The 20896-nt window shown below is 48.6% G+C and overlaps 3 protein-coding genes and 1 long non-coding RNA gene across 6 annotated transcripts in view; 1 reads left to right on the top strand and 3 right to left on the bottom strand.

Moving 5' to 3' along the window:
* LOC140419278 (uncharacterized) overlaps positions 1-20896 on the bottom strand; it is a 194362-nt gene that overhangs the window by 34736 nt on the left and 138730 nt on the right. The gene's annotated exons all lie outside the window — the stretch shown is intronic.
* Positions 5196-8932, bottom strand: LOC140419257 (uncharacterized). The gene is made up of 2 exons (XM_072503088.1): positions 7780-8932; positions 5196-6846 (listed from the first exon to the last, which is right to left on the bottom strand). The coding sequence occupies exon 2, from the start codon at positions 6740-6742 to the stop codon at positions 5657-5659; it is 1086 nt and encodes a 361-aa protein (XP_072359189.1). The 5' UTR covers positions 6743-6846; positions 7780-8932; the 3' UTR covers positions 5196-5656.
* LOC140419258 (uncharacterized) lies at positions 11275-16978 on the bottom strand. The gene is given in 3 exon segments (XM_072503089.1): positions 11275-15637; positions 15640-16352; positions 16522-16978. Coding segments are annotated over 2 exon segments (978 nt in total). The 5' UTR covers positions 15989-16352; positions 16522-16978; the 3' UTR covers positions 11275-15008.
* On the top strand, positions 17199-20576 carry LOC140419256 (uncharacterized). Of its 3 annotated transcripts, XM_072503087.1 has the most exons (3): positions 17199-17272; positions 18070-18152; positions 19131-20576. In XM_072503087.1, exon 3 carries the CDS (start codon positions 19231-19233, stop codon positions 20434-20436), a length of 1206 nt encoding a protein of 401 aa, XP_072359188.1. In that variant the 5' UTR covers positions 17199-17272; positions 18070-18152; positions 19131-19230; the 3' UTR covers positions 20437-20576. The 3 variants fall into 3 exon arrangements, with proteins under 3 accessions (XP_072359188.1, XP_072359185.1, XP_072359186.1); XM_072503084.1 differs by having other exon boundaries at positions 18070-20576; XM_072503085.1 differs by lacking the exon at positions 18070-18152 and having other exon boundaries at positions 17209-17272.

The raw sequence follows: 20896 nt of genomic DNA, 5'->3' as shown, positions 1-20896 counted from the left end.
GAGGCCCAAGGCCAACGAGCCGCCGCGGGCGGTAATGGCGCGGTTCCACCGCTTTGTGGACAGGGAGTGTGTCCTGAGATGGGCTAAAAAGGAGCGGAGCAGCAGGTGGGAGAACGCAGAGATCCGGATATATCAGGACTGGAGCGCGGAGGTGGCCAAGAGGGCCGGGTACAACCAGGCTAAGGCGGTTCTGCATCGTAAGGGGGTGAAATTCGGGATGCTGCAGCCGACGCGATTGTGGGTCACGTTTAAGGACCGACACCATTACTTTGAGATGCCGGAAAAGGGGTGGAGCTTTATCCAGGCCGGAAAGGTGAACACGGACTGAGGATTTGTTGGGAGGGGGTGTCGAGGGGGGTTACTGTGTTTTGGGGGATGTTCTGTTCTGTTTTCTTTGGTGCTGGGTCGGGTTGGGTGAAATGGTTCGAAGTGGGGGTTGTGTGAGAGTGTGGGTGTCAGTTGTTGGAATGACGCAGCCCCGACGGGGGGAGGGGAATTGGAGGCCCGAGGTGAGGGAGTTGAGATAAGGCCACAAAAGGGAGCTGCGCCAGAGAGGGCGGGGTCAGCTTGGTGGAAAGCGCAGGCTTTTTCCCACGCTAGGGATGGATGGGGGCGGGGCCGGGGGAAGGGCGGTGTTGGAGAGGAGCGCGCGCTGATTGCCAGGAGGGGGAGGAGAGATTCTCACAGTGGGGGGGTCGATGGAGTGGCAGGAGAGGCCAGGGTCAGCAGGAATCAGCTGACCTATGGGAGTGCCATGGGGGGAGCAATACAGCTAGGGGGGGACCTAGCTGGGGGGGGGGCGGGGGGGGGGGGGGAAACTGGGTTGCTGCTGCATAGGCCAATGGGGAGCTGGTGTTCGGAGAGTCGGGGCGGGGGTCCGCAGCCTGGGGGAATGGAGGGTGCGGGAGGCGCGGGCATGTGGCTGGCCTAGGAAGCCCCCTGATCCGGCTGATAACTTGGAATGTGAGAGGCCTGAACGGGCCGGTCAAGAGGGCCCGTGTGTTCGTGCACCTGAAGGGACTGAAGGCAGATGTGGTTATGCTCCAGGAGACGCATTTGAAGGTGGCAGATCAGGTTAGGCTGAGAAAGGGTGGGTAGGGCAGGTTTTCCACTCGGGGTTGGAAGCGAAGAATAGAGGGGTGGCGATCTTGGTGGGGAAGCAGGTGTCGTTTGAGGCGCTGAACATCGTGGCAGATAATGGAGGTCGGTACGTGATGGTGAGTGGTAAGCTGCAGGGGGTGCGGGTGGTATTAGTGAACGTATATGTCCCGAATTGGGACGATGCCAGATTCATGTTGGGTCGGATTCCGGACCTGGAGACAGGGTGCCTGATAATGGGGGGGGGAATTTAACATGATGTTGGACCCAGCATTGGACCGCTCTAGTCCAGGACGGGTAAGAGGCCGGCGGCGGCCAAGGTGTTGAGGGGGTTTATGACCAGATGGGGGGAGTGGACCCATGGAGATTTGCCAGGCCGGGGGACAGGGAATTTTCCTTTTTTCCCACGTCCATAAAGTCTATTCCCAGATAGATTTCTTCGTTATGAGTAGGGCACTAATCCCGAGAGTGGAGGGCACGGAATATTCGGCCATAGCTATTTCAGATCTGCCCTGCATTGGGTGGAGCTGGAGCTGGAGTTGGAGGAGGAGAGGGACCAGCGTCCACTGTGGCGCCTTGATGTGGGAATGTTGGCGGATGAGGAGGTGTGCGGGCGGATCCTGGGGGGGTGTTGAAAGATACTTAGAGGCTAACGACAATGGGGAGCTGCAGGTGGGGGTAGTCTGGGAGGCATTGAAGGCAGTGGTCAGGGGAGAGCTAATCTCCACTAAGGCCCATAAGGAGAGGAAGGAGAGGGAGAGATTGGTGGGGGAGATATTAAGGGTGGATAGGAGGTATGCAGAGGTCCCTGAGGAGGGATTACTCAAGGAGTGACGGAGCCTCCAACTGAATTCGACTTGTTGACTACCAGGAAGGCAGAGGTGCAGTGGAGGAAAGCGTAAGGGGCGGTGTACGAATATGGGGAGAAGGCGAGCCGGATGCTGGCACATCAGCTTCGGAAGGGGGAGGCAGCGAAGGAGATTAGTGGAGTTAGGGATAGAGGGGGGAACACGGTGGGAATAAATGGGGTATTCAGGGACTTTTATGAGGAGCTGTATAGGTCTGAGCCCCCGACGGGGAGGGGGGGATGTGCCGATTTTTGGATCGGCTGAGGTTCCCGAGGGTGGAGGAGGAGGTGGTTGGGCTGGGGCACTGATTGGGCTGGAGGAGCTGGTTGAGGGGTTGGGGAGCATGCAGGTACAGATGGCTCCAGGGCCGGATGGGTTCCCGGTGGAATTCTACCGGAATTATATGGACCTGTTGGGCCCACTACTATTCAGGACTTTCAATGAGGCGTGGGAGGGTTCCTGCCCCCGACAATGTCCAGGGCCCTGATCTCGCTGATCCTGAAGCGGGACAAGGACAGTGTGGGTCGTACAGGCCGATCTCGCTCCTTAACGCCGACGCAATGCTGCTGGCGAAGGTTCTGGCTACTAGAATTGAGGACAGTGTCCCGGGGGTGATTCACGAGGACCAGACGGGATTTGTGGAGGGTAGGCAGCTGAACACTAATGTGCGGAGGCTCCTCAATGTAATTATGATGCCTTCAGTGGAGGGGGAAGTGGAGGTAGTGGCGGCTATGGACGTGGAGAAGGCCTTCGATCGGGTGGAGTGGGAGTATCTTTGGGAAGTGCTATGCAGGTTTGGGTTTGGGGAGGGGTTCATCAGTTGGGTTAGGCTACTTTATGAAGCCCCGGTGGCGAGTGTGGCTACGAATCGGCGGAGGTCGGAATACTTTCGGCTGTACCGGGGGGTGAGGCAGGGGTGTCCCCTATCTCCCTTATTGTTTGCACTGGCAATTGAGCTATTGGCCATGGCACTGAGGGAGTCCAGGAACTGGAGGGGACTGGTTCAGGGGGAGAGGAACACTGGGTGTCGCTGTAAGCCGATGACCTGTTATTGTATGTGGCGGACCCAGTGGATGGGATGCCAGAGGTTATACAGATCATCAGGGAGTTTGGGGACTTTTCTGGGTATAAGCTTAACATGGGGAAGAGTGAGCTCTTTGTGATACACCCAGGGGACCAGGGAAGGGGGATAGACAAGCTTCCACTGAGCGGGGCGGAAAGAAGCTTCCGGTACCTGGGGATCCAGGTGTTTAGGAGTTGGGGGGCTCTGCACAAGCTCAATTTGACACGGCTGGTGGAGCAGATGGAGGAGGAGTTTAAAAGGTGGGATATGTTGCCACTGTCGTTGGTGGGTAGGTGCAGTCGTGAAATGACGGTCCTTCCGAGGTTCCTCTTTATGTTCCAGTGCCTTCCCATCCTGATCCCCAAGGCCTTTTTCAAACGGGTCAGCAGGAGCATCATGGGATTCACATGGGCGAATAAGACACCGAGGGTAAAAAGGGTGTTTCTGGAGCATAGAGGGACAGAGGAGGGCTAGCGTTGCCCAATCTATGTGGGTACTACTGGGCTGCCAATGTGGCGATGATCCGTAAGTGGGTAATGGAAGGGGAGGGAGCGGCGTGGAAGTGGTTGGAGATGGCGTCCTGTGTGGGCACGAGTCTGAGAGCGCTGGTGACGGCGCAGCTGCCGTTCCCGCCGACAAGGTACACCACGAGCCCGGTGGCGGTGGCGACTCTGAAAATTTGGGGTCAGTGGAGGCGCCACAGGGGTGAGGTAGAGGCCTCGGTTTGGTCCCCAATCCGAGAGAACCATTGGTTCGTCCCGGGAAGAATGGATGGGGGGTTTCTGAGCTGGCATCGGGCAGGAATGAAAAGGATGGGGGACCTGTTGATTGATGGGACGTTTGCGAGTCTTGGGGCCCTAGAGGAGAAATTTGGGCTGCCCCCGGGAAGTGCCTTTAGGTACATGCAGGTGAGGGTGTTTGTGAGACGGCAGGTGAGGGAATTTCCGCCGCTTCCAGCGTGTAAGATTCAGGACAGGGTGATCTTGGGGGTGTGGGTTGGAGAAGGCAAGGTCTCAGCGATCTACCAGGAGATGCAGTAAGAGGAGGAGGCCTCGGTGGAGGAGCTAAAAGGCAAGTGGGAGGAGGAGCTTGGGGAGGAGATAGATGAGGGACTGTGGGCTGATGCCCTGGGTACGGTTAATTCTTCCTCTTGCGCCAGGCTTAGCCTGGTACAATTTAAGGTTCTGCACAGAGCGCATATGACAGGGGCGAGGTTGAGTAGGTTTTTTGGAGTGGAGGACAGGTGTGTGAGGTGCTCGGGGAGCCCAGCAAATCACGCCCTTATGTATTGGTGCTGGAGGGGTTTTGGAGGGGCTTTGCGAGGACTATGTCCAAGGTGGTGAATACCCGGGTCAGGCTGAGCTGGGTGTTAGCAATATTTGGGGTATCGGATGACCCGGGAGTGCAGGAGGCGAAAGAGGACGGTATTCTGGCCTTTGCGTCCCTGGTAGCCCGGCGGAGGATTCTGCTAGTGGAAGGATGCAAAGCCCCCAGGCGTGGAAACTTGGATCAGCGACATGGCATGGTTCATTGGATTGGAGAGGGTAAAGTTTGCCTTGCGAGGGTCTGTGCAAGGGTTCTTCAGGCGGTGGCAACCGTTCCTAGACTTTCTGGTGGAACGTTAGGCAGAGATCAGCAGCAGCAGCAGCAATCCAGGGAGAAATTGGGGCGAGGGGGGGGGGTCCGGGTATGTGTTTATTATTGTTTCATGGGGGGGGGGGGTTGTACAGTGGGGGAATTTGCGGTGTACGTGGAGTGTACGATGTTGATCTGTGTGTTTCCTGCTTTTCTTTTTTCTGTAAGGGTGGGGGTTTGTTGAAAATTTGTTAAAATTGAATAAAAATATTAATTAAAGAAAAATGGTATGTAGTTCAGTGAGAATATAGTCCATGGAGCAGGAGGTGAGTCTCATGGGCAAAATGAGCAGCGAGAGGACATGGGGGGGGGGGATGGGAAAGAAAGACAGAAATATACGGGTTTCAGAGCTCATAAAAAGGTATCCTGAGAGGCAGCTTGAGCTGGTGGGTTAGTGGGAGGGACGGAAGCAACTGAGGCAGCTGATCAGATTGTCTCAATTTCAGTGACAAAGAAGCTCCATGAGCTCCTCGCACTTGTTGAGGATGGAGGAGACGGGGGAGAGCAAGAAAACTTCAGAAGAAATGAACTTAAATTAGAGACATTAAAAATTTAACACAAAACTGATTTATTCGACTTTTATCCAGAATATTAACTATAACTGGGCTGGAGTTCATTACCATCAGCAAAAACAGACCCCAGTTCAGTCTTGGATGCGATCAACAGCGAAGTCAAAGCACTGTAGTTAGTTGTAACTCACTGGTGACTCTGGACATGGGAGAAATAAGCAAATTCATTCCCACATTCACACCAGGTGCACAACTTCTCCCCAGTGTAAATTTGTGGTGTACAGTGAATAAATATAAATAGTAAACCCGGTCCCACCGTGAGAACACCTATCAGTGTGAATATGTTGATGGGACATCAGTTCCTCACAACTTATTCAGCAATTCCTGGATCCTGGCCTTTTAAAAGGTCTCCGGTCAGTGTGAACCCGCAGGATGGTTGAGTGACTGCCTTCCCTCACTCAGAGGATACGACAGACTGTCCGCAGTGTGAACTCGCTGGATTGTCAACAGGTTGGATGACCGAGTGAATCCCTTCCCACACTCGGCCTCTTTCTAATGTGAACTTTCTGGTGTCTCAGCAGGTTGGTTGAATTAATGAATCCCTTCCCACACTCGGGGCACGTGAACGGTCTCTCCCCAGTGTGAATGCGCTGGTGTGTCAGCAGGTCGGATGACTGACTAAATCCCTTCCCACAGTCAGAACAGGTGAACGGCCTCTCCCCGGTGTGAATTCGCTGATGTACAATGAGGACAGATGATTGCTTGAACCCAGTTCCGCAGTCAGAGCATTTGAACGGTTTCTCATCTGTGTGAACACGTTGATGGTGCATCAGTTCCCCGGAACCTTTATATAATTGCCCACAATCAAGACATCTAAACGGTCTCTCATCAGTGTGAACTCGCTGGTGTGTCTGCAGGTGGGATGACTGAGTAAATCCCTTACCACACTTGGAGCAAGCGAAAGGTCTCTCCCCAGAGTGAATTCTCTGGTGTAACAGCAAGTCAGATGACTGAGTGAATCCCTTTCCACAGTCAGAGCAGGTGAAAAGTCTCTCCCCAGTGTGAATGCGCTGGTGTTTCTGCAGGTGGGTTGACTGTGTGAATCCCTTCCCACAGTCAGAGCTGGTAAATGGTCTCTCCCAAGTGTGACTATGCTGGTGTTTTTGCAGGTGGGATGACTGAGTGAATCCTCTCCCACATTCGGAGCAGATGAACGGCTTCTCCCCAGTGTGAACTCTCTGGTGTGTCAGCAAGTGGGATGACTGAATGAATCTCTTCGCACATATTGCACAAGTGAACGGCCTCTCTCCAGTGTGACTGCGCTGATGAGCCAGCATAGCGGATGACTGACTGAATCCCTTCCCGCATTTGGAGCAGGTGAATGGCTTCTCCCCAGTGTGACTGCGCCGGTGAGTTTCCAACCTAACTGGATAATCAAAATCCTTCCCACAGTCCCCACATTTCCATCGTTTCTCCCTGTTGTGACTGCATTTATGTCTCGACAGGCCAGATGATTGCTTAAAGACTCGTCCACACACAGAACACGTGTCCGGTTTCTCTCCCCTGTGAATAGGAACTTTTCTTTCCATGTTCAATGTTCTATTCCGGTTACGATAAATCGGATGATCGTCAGTTTCAATGGTGTGATACTTGGTTTCAGTTTCCCAACTGCAAATCCTCCCCTTCTAATTACCTGTAAAATTGATTTAAAACAGAAATTAGGGAGTGAGAGAGAACTCGGAAAAACACAAAGGCAGGTTGTGAAATTGAGTTGGATGAATCTGGTCATTTGTGGGGCCGGCACTGGGAAAAAGTGACCATGAAAACAGCTGGATTGTCATAAAAACCCAACTGGTTCAGTATTGTCTTTCAGGGATCCTGCCACCCTGACTAGGTCTACACAAGACCCTGTACTTAATGGGTAAACAGAGAGAGAGAGAGAGAGATAAAAAGGGAGACAGGATTGGGAGAGACAGGAGGCAAAGGAGAGAGATTTCATATACCTAAAATCCAACCAGAACTTCAACAGAATTTTCCAAACTCCACCATCTAGAAGAACCAGGGCAGCTGGTGAAAGCAGACCAAGGCAGGCCAGCAGCACGGTTCAATTCCCGTACCAGCCTCCCCGAACAGGCGCCGGAATGTGGCGACTAGAGGCTTTTCACAGTAACTTCATTTGGAGCATACTTGTGACAATAAGCGATTTTCATTTCATTTTCATTTCAGAAGTATGTGAACATCATCAGCTATAAGATCCCCTTGAACACACTTGAATATGACTTGTCTCATATCCGGTACTGGATTTAAATATTGGGAGATGTGTGTCATTAACATCAGTCCCTTCTACAAACATCAGTCCCTCTCTACAAACTGTGGCAACCTTATATAGACTCAGTTGGTGGAAATAATGGTAAAATACCAAACATGCTTAAAATATACCCATCATCAGTTCAGAAGAAGTTGGACAATGGCAGAGAGATGACTGGGGAGGGCAGAGTTAAAACTGAACAATCGACAGACATGGATTCAGATCCACAGTGCAGGAGCCAAACCAGTCCCAGAGACATGAAACCAGAGCATAACACTAAAAGCTCTAAATGGAAGACAAATGCTCAATAATTCTTACCTCTGAAACAATTTTACTGTTTTCAAACTTGGAGCCTACACAGGAAAAGTTTCAGAAGCACTGGAATCAGAGAACAATCTGGCACTCTTCAAATTCCCTAATGACCTGGAAAAGGAGATTTAAAAAGTCACAAGTGTCAGGTTGACATCAAGGCAGTATTTGACCGAGTGTGGCATCAAGGAGCCCAGCAAAACTGGAGATAATGGGAAGGAGGAAAAACTCTTTGCTGGTTGGAGTCACAGCTGGCACAAAGAAAGATGGTTGTGGTGGTTGGAGGTCAATCAGCTCAACTCCAGGACATCACTGCAGGGATTCTTCACTGCAGGAAAGGATGTCCCGAAGCGTGGTACATTGGCGAGACCATGCAGACGCTGCGACAACGAATGAACAGACATCGCGCGACAATCACCAGGCAGGAATGTTCCCTTCCAGTCGGGGTACACTTCAGCAATCAAGGGCATTCAGTCTCTGATCCCCGGGTAAGCGTTCTCCAAGGCGGCCTTCAGGACGCACGACAACGCAGAATTGCCGCGCAGAAAGTTATAGCCAAGTTCCGCACACGAGTGCGGCCTCAACCAGGACCTGGGATTCATGTCGCATTACATCCGTCCCCCACCATCTGGCCTGCGAAATCCTACCAACTGTCCCGGCTTGACACAATTCACACCTCTTTAACTTGAGGTTACCCATCTCTGGATCTGTAAAGATTTAATCACCTGTGAATGCTCGCATTCCAAGCATTGTCTGGCAGCTTTTAATTTGTCTATATATGTGTTTCTGGAACAGACCTCTTCATTCACCTGAGGAAGGAGCAGCGCTCCAAAAGCTAGTGACATCGAAACAAACCTGTTGGACTTTAACCTGGTGTTGTAAGACTTCATACGGGATTCTTCAGGTCAGTGTCCTAGAAACACCACCACCTGGACATTCCCCTTCAAGTCACTCACCAGTCTGACTTGGCAATTTAATAATTAATTCATATCACTTTTCCTTAACAATTGCTGGGTCAAAATCCTGGGATTCCTCCCTAACTGTACTGTGGGCATACCTACACCTCAAGGACTGCAGTGGTTCAAGAAGGCAGTTCACCAAGGTGAATAAATGCTGGCCTGTCCAGGAATGTCCACATCCCGTAATTTGTTTAAAATTAGGAGAATGATATGTGATCATTTGAAACATATAAGTTCCTTAGAGCACGTGACAGGTCAAGAGAAGCTGAGTAGATTATTCATCTTGTGGGGGAAGCTAGAACTAGGGACCACGGTTTAAAAATCAGGAGTCCCACTTAACACTGAGAGGAGTCGAGATTTCTTCTCTCAGATGGTCATTAGTCAATGAAGAAGGGAGGCTGTGTCATTGAATATGCTCAAAACTGAGATAAACAGGTTTTTGATCTACAAGGTTTTCAGCTGGGGGAGGTGGGTGGTGGAGCAAAGTAAGGTTAATACGACAATCAGATCAGTCACCAAAGTATTTAACAAAGGAGCAGACTTCATGGGCCGAATGACCGACTCATAATTTTGATATTTTTATCATGTTCACTGGCAGGATCCACAGCACTTTGCCTCTCTAAAGATTGAGGACGTTAACCATTTAAATACAGTGTCACTGGTTCTTTTTGCGTTCTCTCTCCATCTGAACACTGAATAATCACGGTTTTATAGAATTATACAGCACAGATGGAATTCATTGCCGTCCTGCCTGCACTGGCTTTTTGGAGGATGTATCCAATTATTCCCACAGCTCTGCTTTCTGATTCAGAACAATCATAGAATCTTTAAAGTACAGAATGAGGCCATGAGGTTCATCGAGTCTGCACTGACCCTCCGGAAGAGCGCCCTTCAGGCCCACTCCCCGACGTCACCCACTTAAATCCGTAACGTAACTTACACATCTTTGGATGTGGCAATTTGGCGTGGCCAATCCACCTAACCTCATATCTTTTCACTGTGGGAGGAAACCGGAGCACCTCGAGGAAACCCATTCACACACAGGGAGAAAGTGAAAACTCCACGCAGATATCATTACCCAAGGCTGGAATCGAACATGGGTCCGTGCCGCTGTGAGGCAGCAGTCCTAACAACTGTGTCACCCTGTATACAATGTATATCTGCTGTCTGAACCAGAACAATTTATATCTGCTGTATCATAGGATCATCAAATCATAGAATTTAGAGTGTAGAAGGAGGCCATTCGGCCCATCGTGTCTGTACCAGCCCTTGGAAAGAGCAACCTACCTAAACCCACACTTTCAGCCTATCCCCGTAACCTCACCTAACCTCTTTTGGACACTAGCAGCAATTTTCATGGCCAATCCACCTACCCTGCACATCTTTGGACTGTGGGAGGAAACCGGAGCACCTGGAGGAAACCCACACTGACACGGGGAGAAAGTGCAAACTCCGCACAGTGACCCAAGCCAGGAATCAAACTGGGATCCTGGAGCTGTGAAGCAACTGTGTTAACTACTGTGCTACCAGTGATGCAGGAGGTGAATGGAAAAGGTTTTCCAACTGGATACTTCTCAGGCACACTCACCCCTGTGTTTGACCAGTGCACTAAACAGATATCAAGGGTTGAGTTAAATATAGACAAAATAGGCTGTAAAATGTCAGCAGGTCTGGCAGCATCTGAGGAGAGATAACAGAGTTAATGTTTTGAATCCAATATGACTCATCTGTAGAATTAACCTTTTCCGTTATTCAGCCGTAACATCTTTAATTTCTTTATTTTTAAATTAATTCAAGAGATGTGTGCAATGCTGACTCAGCCCGTATTTATTGTCTTCATCAACTGCTGCAGTCCATGAGTATGGTTAGGGCGGGAGACCCAGGATTTGACCCAGCGACAGTGACGGGCCAACGATACATTTCCAAATCAGGATGGTGAATGACTTGGAGGGAATCTTCCAGGTGGTGGTGTTCCCAGATGTCTGTTGACCTTTTCTTTCTAAATAGTAGCGATCATGGGTTTGGAAAGTGCTGCCAAAGGAGCCTTGATAAATTCCTGCAGTGCATCTTGTAAATACTGCTGCCACTGTGTATCGATGGTGGTGGACTTTCATTGCCTTCCCTTTGATTATATCTTTATTCTTTAATCTCTCCTGCCCACTAACCTATTCCTGACCTCCCCTTTTGGTCCACTTGACCCTCGCCCCTTTTCTAACAGCAATAAACCCATTATAGTTCTGCCACTCTTCAGTTACAAAAAGTCAGCTTGGGCTCAATATGTCAACTGTTTCTTTCTCCACAGATGCTGCTAGACCTGCTCATTTGTACAGCAGCTTCTGTTTTCCTTTCAGATTTCCACCATCTGCAATATATTGCTTTTATTTCAGGTCATTTCATCTCACAGTAGGTCAGTAAATGTAGACGGTGCAGCTCACTGGGGTCTCGCCCCTCATTGCTGCTCGACAGGCTCATGATCAGTTTCTCTATTACCTTCAACAAACCTGAGCATCCTCCCTGCCACAGTAAGAAGTCTTACAACACCAGGTTAAAGTTCAACAGGTTTGATTTGAATTACTAGCTTTCAGAGCGCAGCTCCTTCCTCAGGTGAATGAAGAGGTGGATTACATAACCACATATATAGACAAATTCAATGATGCTTTGAATGCTAGTCTTTGCAGGTCCAGACAGAGCAACTGGAGCGAGGGATAATCACAGGTTAAAGAGGTGAGAATTGTCTCAAGCCAGGACCATTGGTAGGATTTCGCAAGCCCAGGCCAGATGGTGGGGGGTGAATGTGATGCGACATGAATCCAAGGTCCCGGTTGAGGCCGTACTCATGTGTGTGGAACTTGGTTATAAGTTTCTGTTTCGCAATTCTGCATTGCTGTGCGTCCTGAAGGCCGCCTTGGAGCACGTTTACCCGAAGATCAGAGGCTGAATACCCTTGACTGCTGAAGTGTTCCCTGACTTGAAGAGAACATTCCTGCCTGATGATTGTTGCGCAATGACCGTTCATCCATTGTCGCAGTGTCTACATAGTCTCGCAAATGTACCATGCTTCGGGACATCCTTTCCTGCAATGTATGAGGTCGAGAATGTTGGCTGAGTCGCACGAGTATGTATCTGGTGGGTGGTTTTCTCATGTGTAATGGTGGTACCCATGTCGATGATCTGGCACGTCTTGCAGAGGTTGCCATGGCAGGGTGTGTGGTGCTGTGGTCGCTGTTCTCCAGAAGGCTGGGTACTTAGCTGCAAACAATGGTCTGTTTGAGGTTGCATGGTTGTTTGAAGGCAAGTAGTGGCAGTGTGGAGATGGCCTTGGCAAGATATTCATCTTCATCGATGACGTGTTGAAGGCTGCGAAGAAGATGTTGTAGTTTCTCCGCTCCGCGGAAGTATTGGACGATGAAGGGTACTCTGTTGGTCGAGGCCCGTGTTCATCTTCTGAGGTGATATAAACATACAAACTCCACCCAAAGTATAGAATTGAACCTGGGTCCCTGGCGCTGTGAAACAGTGATGCTAACCACTGTGCCATGCCTTCTGGAGATTTTGATCTTATGCCTCATATACTCAAACCCAGATCAGTTATCCATATTGAGAAGAACAATGTTCCCAACACTGACTGTGGGGAACACCACTGTTTACTTCCTTCTAGACTGCAGAACATCTATTAACAACTACCCTCTGTTTTCTGTCCTTTATCCAATTTACTAAAGTTGCCCCACTCCCTTTAATACCGTGAGCTTTAATTTCACCAGCAGGCCAGCACCTTATCAAATACCTTTTGACAATCCATCCACACAACATGCATTGAATCTCCTTTCTCACTACACTGTGTTATTCCCTCAATTAATCTCTGCTGTCTGTCCAGAGTGAATCCATTGCATTAACAAATATTGAGGTTCGGGCCAGACTCTCCCTCTTAGTCCTCCAGTCCCGTATTGGTCTGAAACTCACCTCACTCATCAGGACTGGGTTCATGGTCAAGCTGAGATGTCTTTAACAATCCAACACAGCACTTACAACAATTCATCAAGCAAAATTGACAAACGATTATTTTTCTTTTGTATACTGAGAAGGTATAGTTTATTCACATTCAAACTGGGTGGGGATTGGGGGAGGGGGTGTTCACAACTTCACATACATGCACACACATACACATGCTATTGAGCACACGCACACACACACATGTACACAGTAAAGGGGGAGAGTAAAGAGTTTACAACATTGGGCAACAGTAAAAGAACCAAACAGAAACAAATTAGTTCATGTGATTTCCAAAGTCCAAGAGGTCAAAGTCCAGAGGGCATTTCCTTCATGGCGAGGTTCAGTTCAGATAAGTTCCTGTTTGGAGACATCAATATCCTTGAAACAAAGGACATTGCAACACGATGGGCTTTTTGTGCTTAGACCATTTGGTAGACGTTAATCAGAGGCGTTTGAACTCAAACGGGCTGTGAGGAGTTGAGAGGTGGTGGCCAGGCTGCTTGGTTAGCCGGGCTGCTGAGTTCATTCTAATTGATGTTAAATCAGCAGACAGGGCGACAAATGATTCTGGTAAAATATTGACCAAAGTTTACTAACATGGCATTGTAATCACCATTATTTCGGGTTTATTTTATCTAGGTCTCCTCCCATCGCTGTCCCTGAGCAAGTTTACTCCCATCCTGATACACCATTCCATCACAGAAAATCAGTCACCAATCTAACAAATCCAGAGCTTAAACTAAAACAGTGAACATTATCCCTGGACCTGAATATAAAACCGTGAACATTATCCCACAAATCCACAATAGGGCAGTGTAGTGATCTCTGTATGTGCATGTACATGAGGGGTTAATGTGTAATTAGTAGAATCAGATGATCACTAGAGGGCAGCACTAACAGGGGTATAAAAGCAAGCTTATTCTGCTCCTCTCTTTCTTTTGGGAGTGTTGTGACCAAGACAGGAATGTAGATTAGATCAGCGTGTTAGTGCAGATAAACATAGTTACTGTATTTAGATCTTGTTAACCTTATCGCTAGTATTAATATTAAAGTAAAGAACACACAAAATTATTGTTTTAGTTACTCAATAAATCTTTTGTTATTACTGGATGACTTCGAGTCTTTCTCATCAAGATTCAGAAAACCTCATCAACAACAGTATTGAGTAACATATATTACATTCAGTAGTATAACATAACATACTACCAGAAGTGTAATAAAACAGGCAGCACTTGCTGAACAATCCCGAGTGTGCTAATAGCAACACTAACAATCAATTTAAGATAATCAGTCAAGTTCTTCAATCTGGCCCCGGGTCACTGTCCGTGTGGAGTTTGCACATTCTCCTCGTGTCAGCGTGGGTCTCACCCCCACAGCACAGAATGTCATTGGATAGACATATGGACGATAAGGGAATAGTGTAGATGGGCTTTAGAGTGGTTTCACAGGTCGGCGCAACATCGAGGGCCGAAGGGCCTGTACTGCGCTGTTATGTTCTATGTTCTATGTTCTAAAGATGTGCAGGGTAGCTGGATTGGCCACGTTAAATTGCCCCTTAATTGGAAAAGAAAATAATTGGGTACTCTAAATGTTTTTTTTTAAAAGTCAGTCAAGATCCCTCTCTCCCAGCTTACTCACTTTTCCAACTTCTCCCATCGGGCAGGAGATACAAAAGTCTGAGAACACGCATGAACAGACTCAAAAACAGCTTCTTCCCCACTGTCACCAGACTCCTAAGGGATCCTCTTATGGACTGATCTGATTAACACTACACCCCTGTATGCTTCACCCGATGCCGGTGTTTATGTAGTTACATTGTGTATCTTGTGTTGCCCTATTATGTATTTTCTTTTATTTCCTTTCTTTTTATGTAATTAATGATCTGTTGAGCTCACTTGGCGAGACAACTGGTCTATAAAGCAGAGCAGGCCAGCATTGCAGGTTCAGTTCCCATACGAGCTGTGGTTATTCATGAAGGTCCGCCTTCTCAACCTTGCCCTTGGCTTGAGGTGTCATGATCGGTGGGTTAAATCACCACCAGTCAGCTATGGCAACTTTACCTTTTACCTAGACACAGTGAATTGTAAAATTTGCACGAAAGATCCATTTTGGGTTGAAGGAAAAATTCATAAAATTATTATCAACAAGTTCCTGCGAAAAATCACAGATGGTGCTCTTCAAAAGGAACATTGCAGCCCTGAAAATCAGTGACAGATCCAGAATATTAAACTCCTGCCATTTGTAGGGATTGTTAATGTCAGCAGAAACAAAACAAATATTGTCAGATTATCAATCCTGGATGTGATTAACAGCAGAATCCAAACCCTGCAAACAGTTGTGAACTCGCTGGTGTGTCAGCAGGTGGGATGACCGAGTGTATCCCTTCCCACACTCAGAGCAGGTGAACGGCCTTTCCCCGGTGTGAGTGCGCTTGTGTAAATGCAGGCTGCCAGACTGTGTAAATCCCTTCCCACACTCGGAGCAAGTGAATGGTCTCTCTCCAGTGTGAGTGCGCTGATGTGCAGTGAGGATTGATAACTGCCTGAAACTCTTTCCACAGTACGTGCAAATGAATGGCTTCTCCTCTGTGTGAATTCGCTGGTGTGACTGGAGGCTGGATAAATTAGTGAATTCATTCCCACACGTGGAGCATGTGAATGGCCTCTCTCCAGTGTGAACCCGCTTGTGCGCACTGAGGTTGGATGAAGACCTGAACCTCTTTCCACAGGGAGTGCAGCTGAATGGCCTCTCCTCAGTGTGAATTCGCTGGTGTGACAGCAGGTTGGATGACAGAGTGAAGCCCTTCCCACACACAGAACAAGTGAACGGCTTCACCCCTCTGTGAATTTGCTGGTGTGACCAAAGACCGGATGGACCAGCGAAATTCTTCCCACACAAGGAACAGGTGAACGACTTCCCCCAGTGTGAACTCGCTGATGTGCATTGAGGTTGGATGAACATGAGAACCTCTTTCCACAGGTAAAGCAGCTGAATGGCCTCTCCTCTGTATGAATTCGCCGGTGTGACAGCAGGTGGGATGAGGTAGTGAATCCCTTCCCGCACTCTGCACAGATGAATGGCTTCTTTCCAGTGTGACTCTGTCGATGGTATTCCAGCAGGTATGGATAATTGAATCCTTTACCACAATCATCACATTGCCATGGTTTCTCCATTTTGTTAGCCCCATTGTGACTGCGTTGATGTGTTTCCAGCCGGGATGGATAATTGAATCCCTTCCCACAGTCCCCACATTTCCACGGTTTTTCCATGGTTCTGGTATCCTTGTGTCTTTCCAGATTGCACAATCAGTTAAAGCTTCATTCACACACAGAACCCATGCACACTTTCGCCCGGCTGTGAATGGTGTGACGTTTTTTCAGGCTGTGCTGCTGTTTAAAGCTCTTTCCACAGTCAGTCCACTGGAACACTCTCACTCGGGTGTGTGTGTGCTTTGGTGCTTTTCCAGTCACACCGATGTTTGAAATTTTCTTGCACAGACAGAACACGGAAACATTTCTCCTTCCACATTCAAAAGCCAATGTTATTTAGGTCCTGATGAATCGAGTGACTATCAGACCTTGACGAGAAGTTCAGTCTGCATTTCCTGTCTGTAAATCCTCCACTTCCAATATCCTGCAAAATGAGTTTACAAAAGTCATCACAGTCAGTCCAGTATAGAAACTTTGAAGAGACAATTCAATTTTTTCTGCAACAATTTTTCCTCTCTTGTTCCCCCAAAGCTGCAAATCGCCGCCCCACACACCCTCCCTCCTCCCTGGGCTAAAATCCAAATCCATCTCACCATCTGCACCATTTCTTTCCTCCACTCCCAGTTTTCTCCCTCCCTCTCCTCTGCCTGGGTTCAGTTCTCCAGCTCCTGTCTGCAGACTGACAATAACATCAATGGGTCTTATTGGGGGTTTGGGGCCTCCAGCGGGTATTTGTGAATCCTCCCCGCCCACCTGCCAGGGTTTCCTTCCTTGCCAGAGATCAGAGTCCTCATTGATTTGAGTGCAAAGTGTAAGCTCTTATTTATTATCCCCCCTCCCCCATCCTCTGATGTGAACCATCCTCCAGTGTCTGAAGCAGGATGGTGCCCGTTAACCTGGGCCTGTTCCCGGGAGGGAGAAGCCCCGCAGCTGCAAACCAGGGAGCTGACAATGATTGGGAAGGGTTTGCGGATCCACAAAGTGTTTCCAAATCCTCCCACCCACCGCCTGAAGCTGACTCCGCTTCTCCGGGACAAACAAGGGCCCAGGCATTAATCATACTGCGCATGCACCAGATTTTTTGACACTACACATGCACACCCCCACCCCCCCCCCCCCCAGTAGCCACACTGCGCATGCTCTGGCTCTCAAGCCCGGGATATGATTGACGTCAGCTTATGACCAATAGGAGAGAGGGAACGGACAGGAAGGCAGAGCGGGCGCTTCTGGTCCTCCAACCAATCGGAGGGAATTAGGGGCGGGGCCGAGGGCGTGAGTGAAGCATGCGCAGTGCGGGTAATGGCGATGAAGAGCCGCTGATCTGGCGAGTGCACAAATGATGAGGTGAGATTGTCGGTGTGGAGGGTGCGATGGATCGGGCAGCTGGGCGGGAGTTTTCGTAAACATGTTGTGTAAACAGAAAGCCAAAACAGCGGACAAATCGGGTCCATTTACGACTAACGGGGCAGCAGCGCCTCATGTTCGGCCCCCGTTCACGGTCACCATTTTTATTGGGGGCAATGAGCAGCAAGGCGCATGCGCACTTGCTATCGTTGTTGGGGAAATGAATAGAAACAGACCCTTCGAGCCTGCCCCACCGTCCCAGGAATCATTCTGGTAAACCTAGATACCTACTTCATGGCCATTCCAGCTAATAGTCTGCCTTCTCATTTTTGCTATCAAAGTGGACAACCTCTCATTCCTCCAAATTATACTGCATCTCCCATTAATTTGCCCACTCTCAACTTGTTCAAATTATACTGAAGGAACTCTGCACCCTCCTCACAGCTCACCCTCCCATCACCCCTTCTCTCATTAGCCATGGATGCCTCGTTCTCCCCTTAGCATGATTCAGATGATGTAGCCCATCCCCCAGCTATTTACTGCTGATTTACCAGCTTTACCTTCTCATCATTAGGAATTATTTTCGATATGCTGGAGTCTTTCTCTTCCTCTCCTGAGCTTATATTGACCATCACATTCTGCTCCATTTTTAGTCCCTGAGCATTCTGCACACCCTGAAACGTCAGCTCACTTCCTCTTTACAAAATTACTGCCTGACCTGCTGAGTATTTCCAGCATTTGCTCTTTTTAGTTCAGATTTCCAGCAACTGCAGTATTTTGTTTTTGTTTTATTTCAGACGTTTCTCACAGAAGGAGAGATGGACCAATTGCGAGCTGCAGGGGTTGGATCACGCCTCCTGTGGAGCTCATTTGTTATGATGTAATGGAATGATTCCCAAAGTAAAATACTGTTGCCGCAGTCCCAGAGGCTGCTTACCATTTTGAGGGGGAGAGCTGAGTGGTGCTGATTTAACCTGAGGATCAGCACACCTCAGGCGGGGGGAAAGGTTAAGCAGGCGGGGCCTTCAGGAATAACCACAGCCGGTGCAGGAATTGGACCCATCCTGTTTCCTGTTGGACTCACTCTGCATCACGAACCAGCTGAGCTAAACCGGGGATGTTGCGGAGATGAAGATAGAATCCCTACAGTGCAGAAGGAGGCCAATTAGCCCATCGTGTCTTCTCCAATCCAGTCCACCCTATACCTGTAATCCTAAAACCTAACCTGCACATCCCTGGACACGAAGAGGCAATTTATCATGGCCAATCCACCTAACCTGCACATCTTTGGACTGTGGGAGGAAACCAGAGCACCCGGAGGAAACCCCAGCAGACACAGGGAGAAAGTGCAAACTCCACACAGATAGTCGCCCAAGGCTGGAATTGAACTCGGGTCACTGGCGCTGTGATGCAGCAGTGCAAACCACTGTGCCGTGCCGCCCATCTTCCCAATATTTAATTGAAGGCAATTTCTACTCATCCAGTCCTGAATGGCAGACAAGTCAGGATGGTGTGTGAGTTGGAGGGGAATTTGGTCCTCCTCCATGTGGAAGTTTAGGGTTCAAACCTCTGGTCAAGTTGTAAATAATAAAATCTCTCTCCTTTGCCCCTGTCTCTTTCACCTCTCTCTTCATCCATAGCGGCCAAAGTCCATTGTAGATCCACACTGGGTGGCAGGTTCCATTCCCATAAGGACATTAGTGAACCATTGGCTTTTTGTGACAATCCAGCAGTTTGCATGGTCACTTTTCCCTAGTGCCGGCCCCACAAATGACCAGATTCATTCAGCTCAATTTCACAACCAGCTTTTGTGTTTTTGTGAGTTCTCGCTCATTCCCTTTTTTCTGTTTTAAATCAGTTTCACAGGATGTTAGAAGGGGAGGATTTGCAGCCAATTAACTGAAACCAAACGTCACATCTGTCGTCCATCGTAACCTGAATATCATTGAATCTTGAACATGGAGGGGAAAAGCACCGTTCACAGTGGAGAGAAACTGTACACTTGTTCTGTGTGTGGACGAGACTTCAGCCAATCAACTGTCCCATCCAGACACAAGTACAGTCAGACTGGGGAGAAACTGTGGAAATGTGGGGATTGTGAGGGAGGATTCAGTGACCTCTCTGAGCTGGAGATTCACCAACACAGTAACACCAGGGAGAGGCCATTCACCTGCTCTGAGTGTGGAAAGGCATTCACGCAGTCATCCACCCTGCTGACACACCTTCGAGTTCACACTGGGGAGAGACCATTCACCTGCTCCAAATGTGGGAAGAGATTCACTCAGTCATCCAACCTGCTGACACACCAGCAGGTTCACACTGGACAGAGGCAATTCACCTGCTCGGAGTGTGGGATGAGATTTACTCAGTCATTCAATCTGCTGAGACACCAGCGAGTTCACACTGGGGCGAGGCCTTTCACTTGCTCCGAGTGTGGGAAGGGATTCAGTCAGTTGTCTACCCTGCAGACACACCAGCGAGTTCACACTGATGAGAGACCTTTTAAATGTCAAGTCTGTGGGAAGTGCTATAAAAGTTTAAAGGAAGTGATGTTCCATCAACGTGTTCACAGTGAGGAGAGACCATTTAAATGCCCAGACTGTGGGAAGTGCTATAAAGGCTCCAGGGAACTGATGTTTCATAAACGTGTTCACACCGACGACAAACCGTTCAGGTGCAGTCACTGTGCGACTGGGTTCAGATGGTCATCCCAACTCACTGAACACCAGCGTATACACACCGGGGAGAAGCCATTCATCTGCTCTGACTGTGGGAAGGGATTCACTCGGTCATCCCACCTCATGGCACATCAGCAAGTTCACACAGATGAGAGACCTTTTAAATGTCCAGACTGCGGGAAGTGCTGTAAAAGTTCCAGCAATCTGGTGTCCCATCAACGTGTTCACAACGAGCAGAGACCTTTTCAATGTCCAGACTGTGGGAAATGCTATAAAAGTTCCAGCGACCTGCTGTCCCACCAACATGTTCACACTGACGAGAGACCGTTTAGGTGCTCTCACTGTGCGACTGGGTTCAGGCGATCGTCCCAACTCAGCGTACACCAGCGAATTCACACAGGGGAGAAGCCGTTCACCTGCTCCAAGTGCGGGAAGGGATTCACTCAGAAATCCAACCTGCTGAGTCACCAGCGAGTTCACACGTGACTGCTGGAGTTTGATTATTCTGTTAAACATAAATCGCAAACATTCGTTATGGTCTTTCACTTCTGATATGAATAAATTACAGCTCAGTTATAAATACTAATGTCCTGGATAAAAGTCAAATAAATCAGGTTTGTGTTAAACTCACAGTCTTGAAACTTTTTTAAAAAATATTTTTTATTCAAATTTTTCGGTCAAACAAAGACAGTACAAAATTTTCCCTTTTGCAACTTTAAAACAATATAAATAATGATGATGACCGTTTAAAAAAAAAAATATATATATATATGAACTAGACTGCAACTGCCAGCAACAAAAATAAAAACTAGCCAATATCCAAAATAATAAAGTCACAAAAACCAATATAAATAACTCATATACAAACACCTGTGCAAAACCCCTGAGGGCCCGGATGGGCCCTCCCCTCCCCCCCTCCCCCCTGGGTTGCTGCTGCTACCTTTCC

This window comes from Scyliorhinus torazame, chromosome 5 (assembly GCF_047496885.1).
Source record: "Scyliorhinus torazame isolate Kashiwa2021f chromosome 5, sScyTor2.1, whole genome shotgun sequence".
In the NCBI taxonomy this organism is placed as follows: Eukaryota; Metazoa; Chordata; class Chondrichthyes; order Carcharhiniformes; family Scyliorhinidae; genus Scyliorhinus; species Scyliorhinus torazame.
The sequence above is the reverse complement of the archived record's forward strand: the minus strand, read 5'-3'. Positions and strand labels throughout refer to the sequence as shown.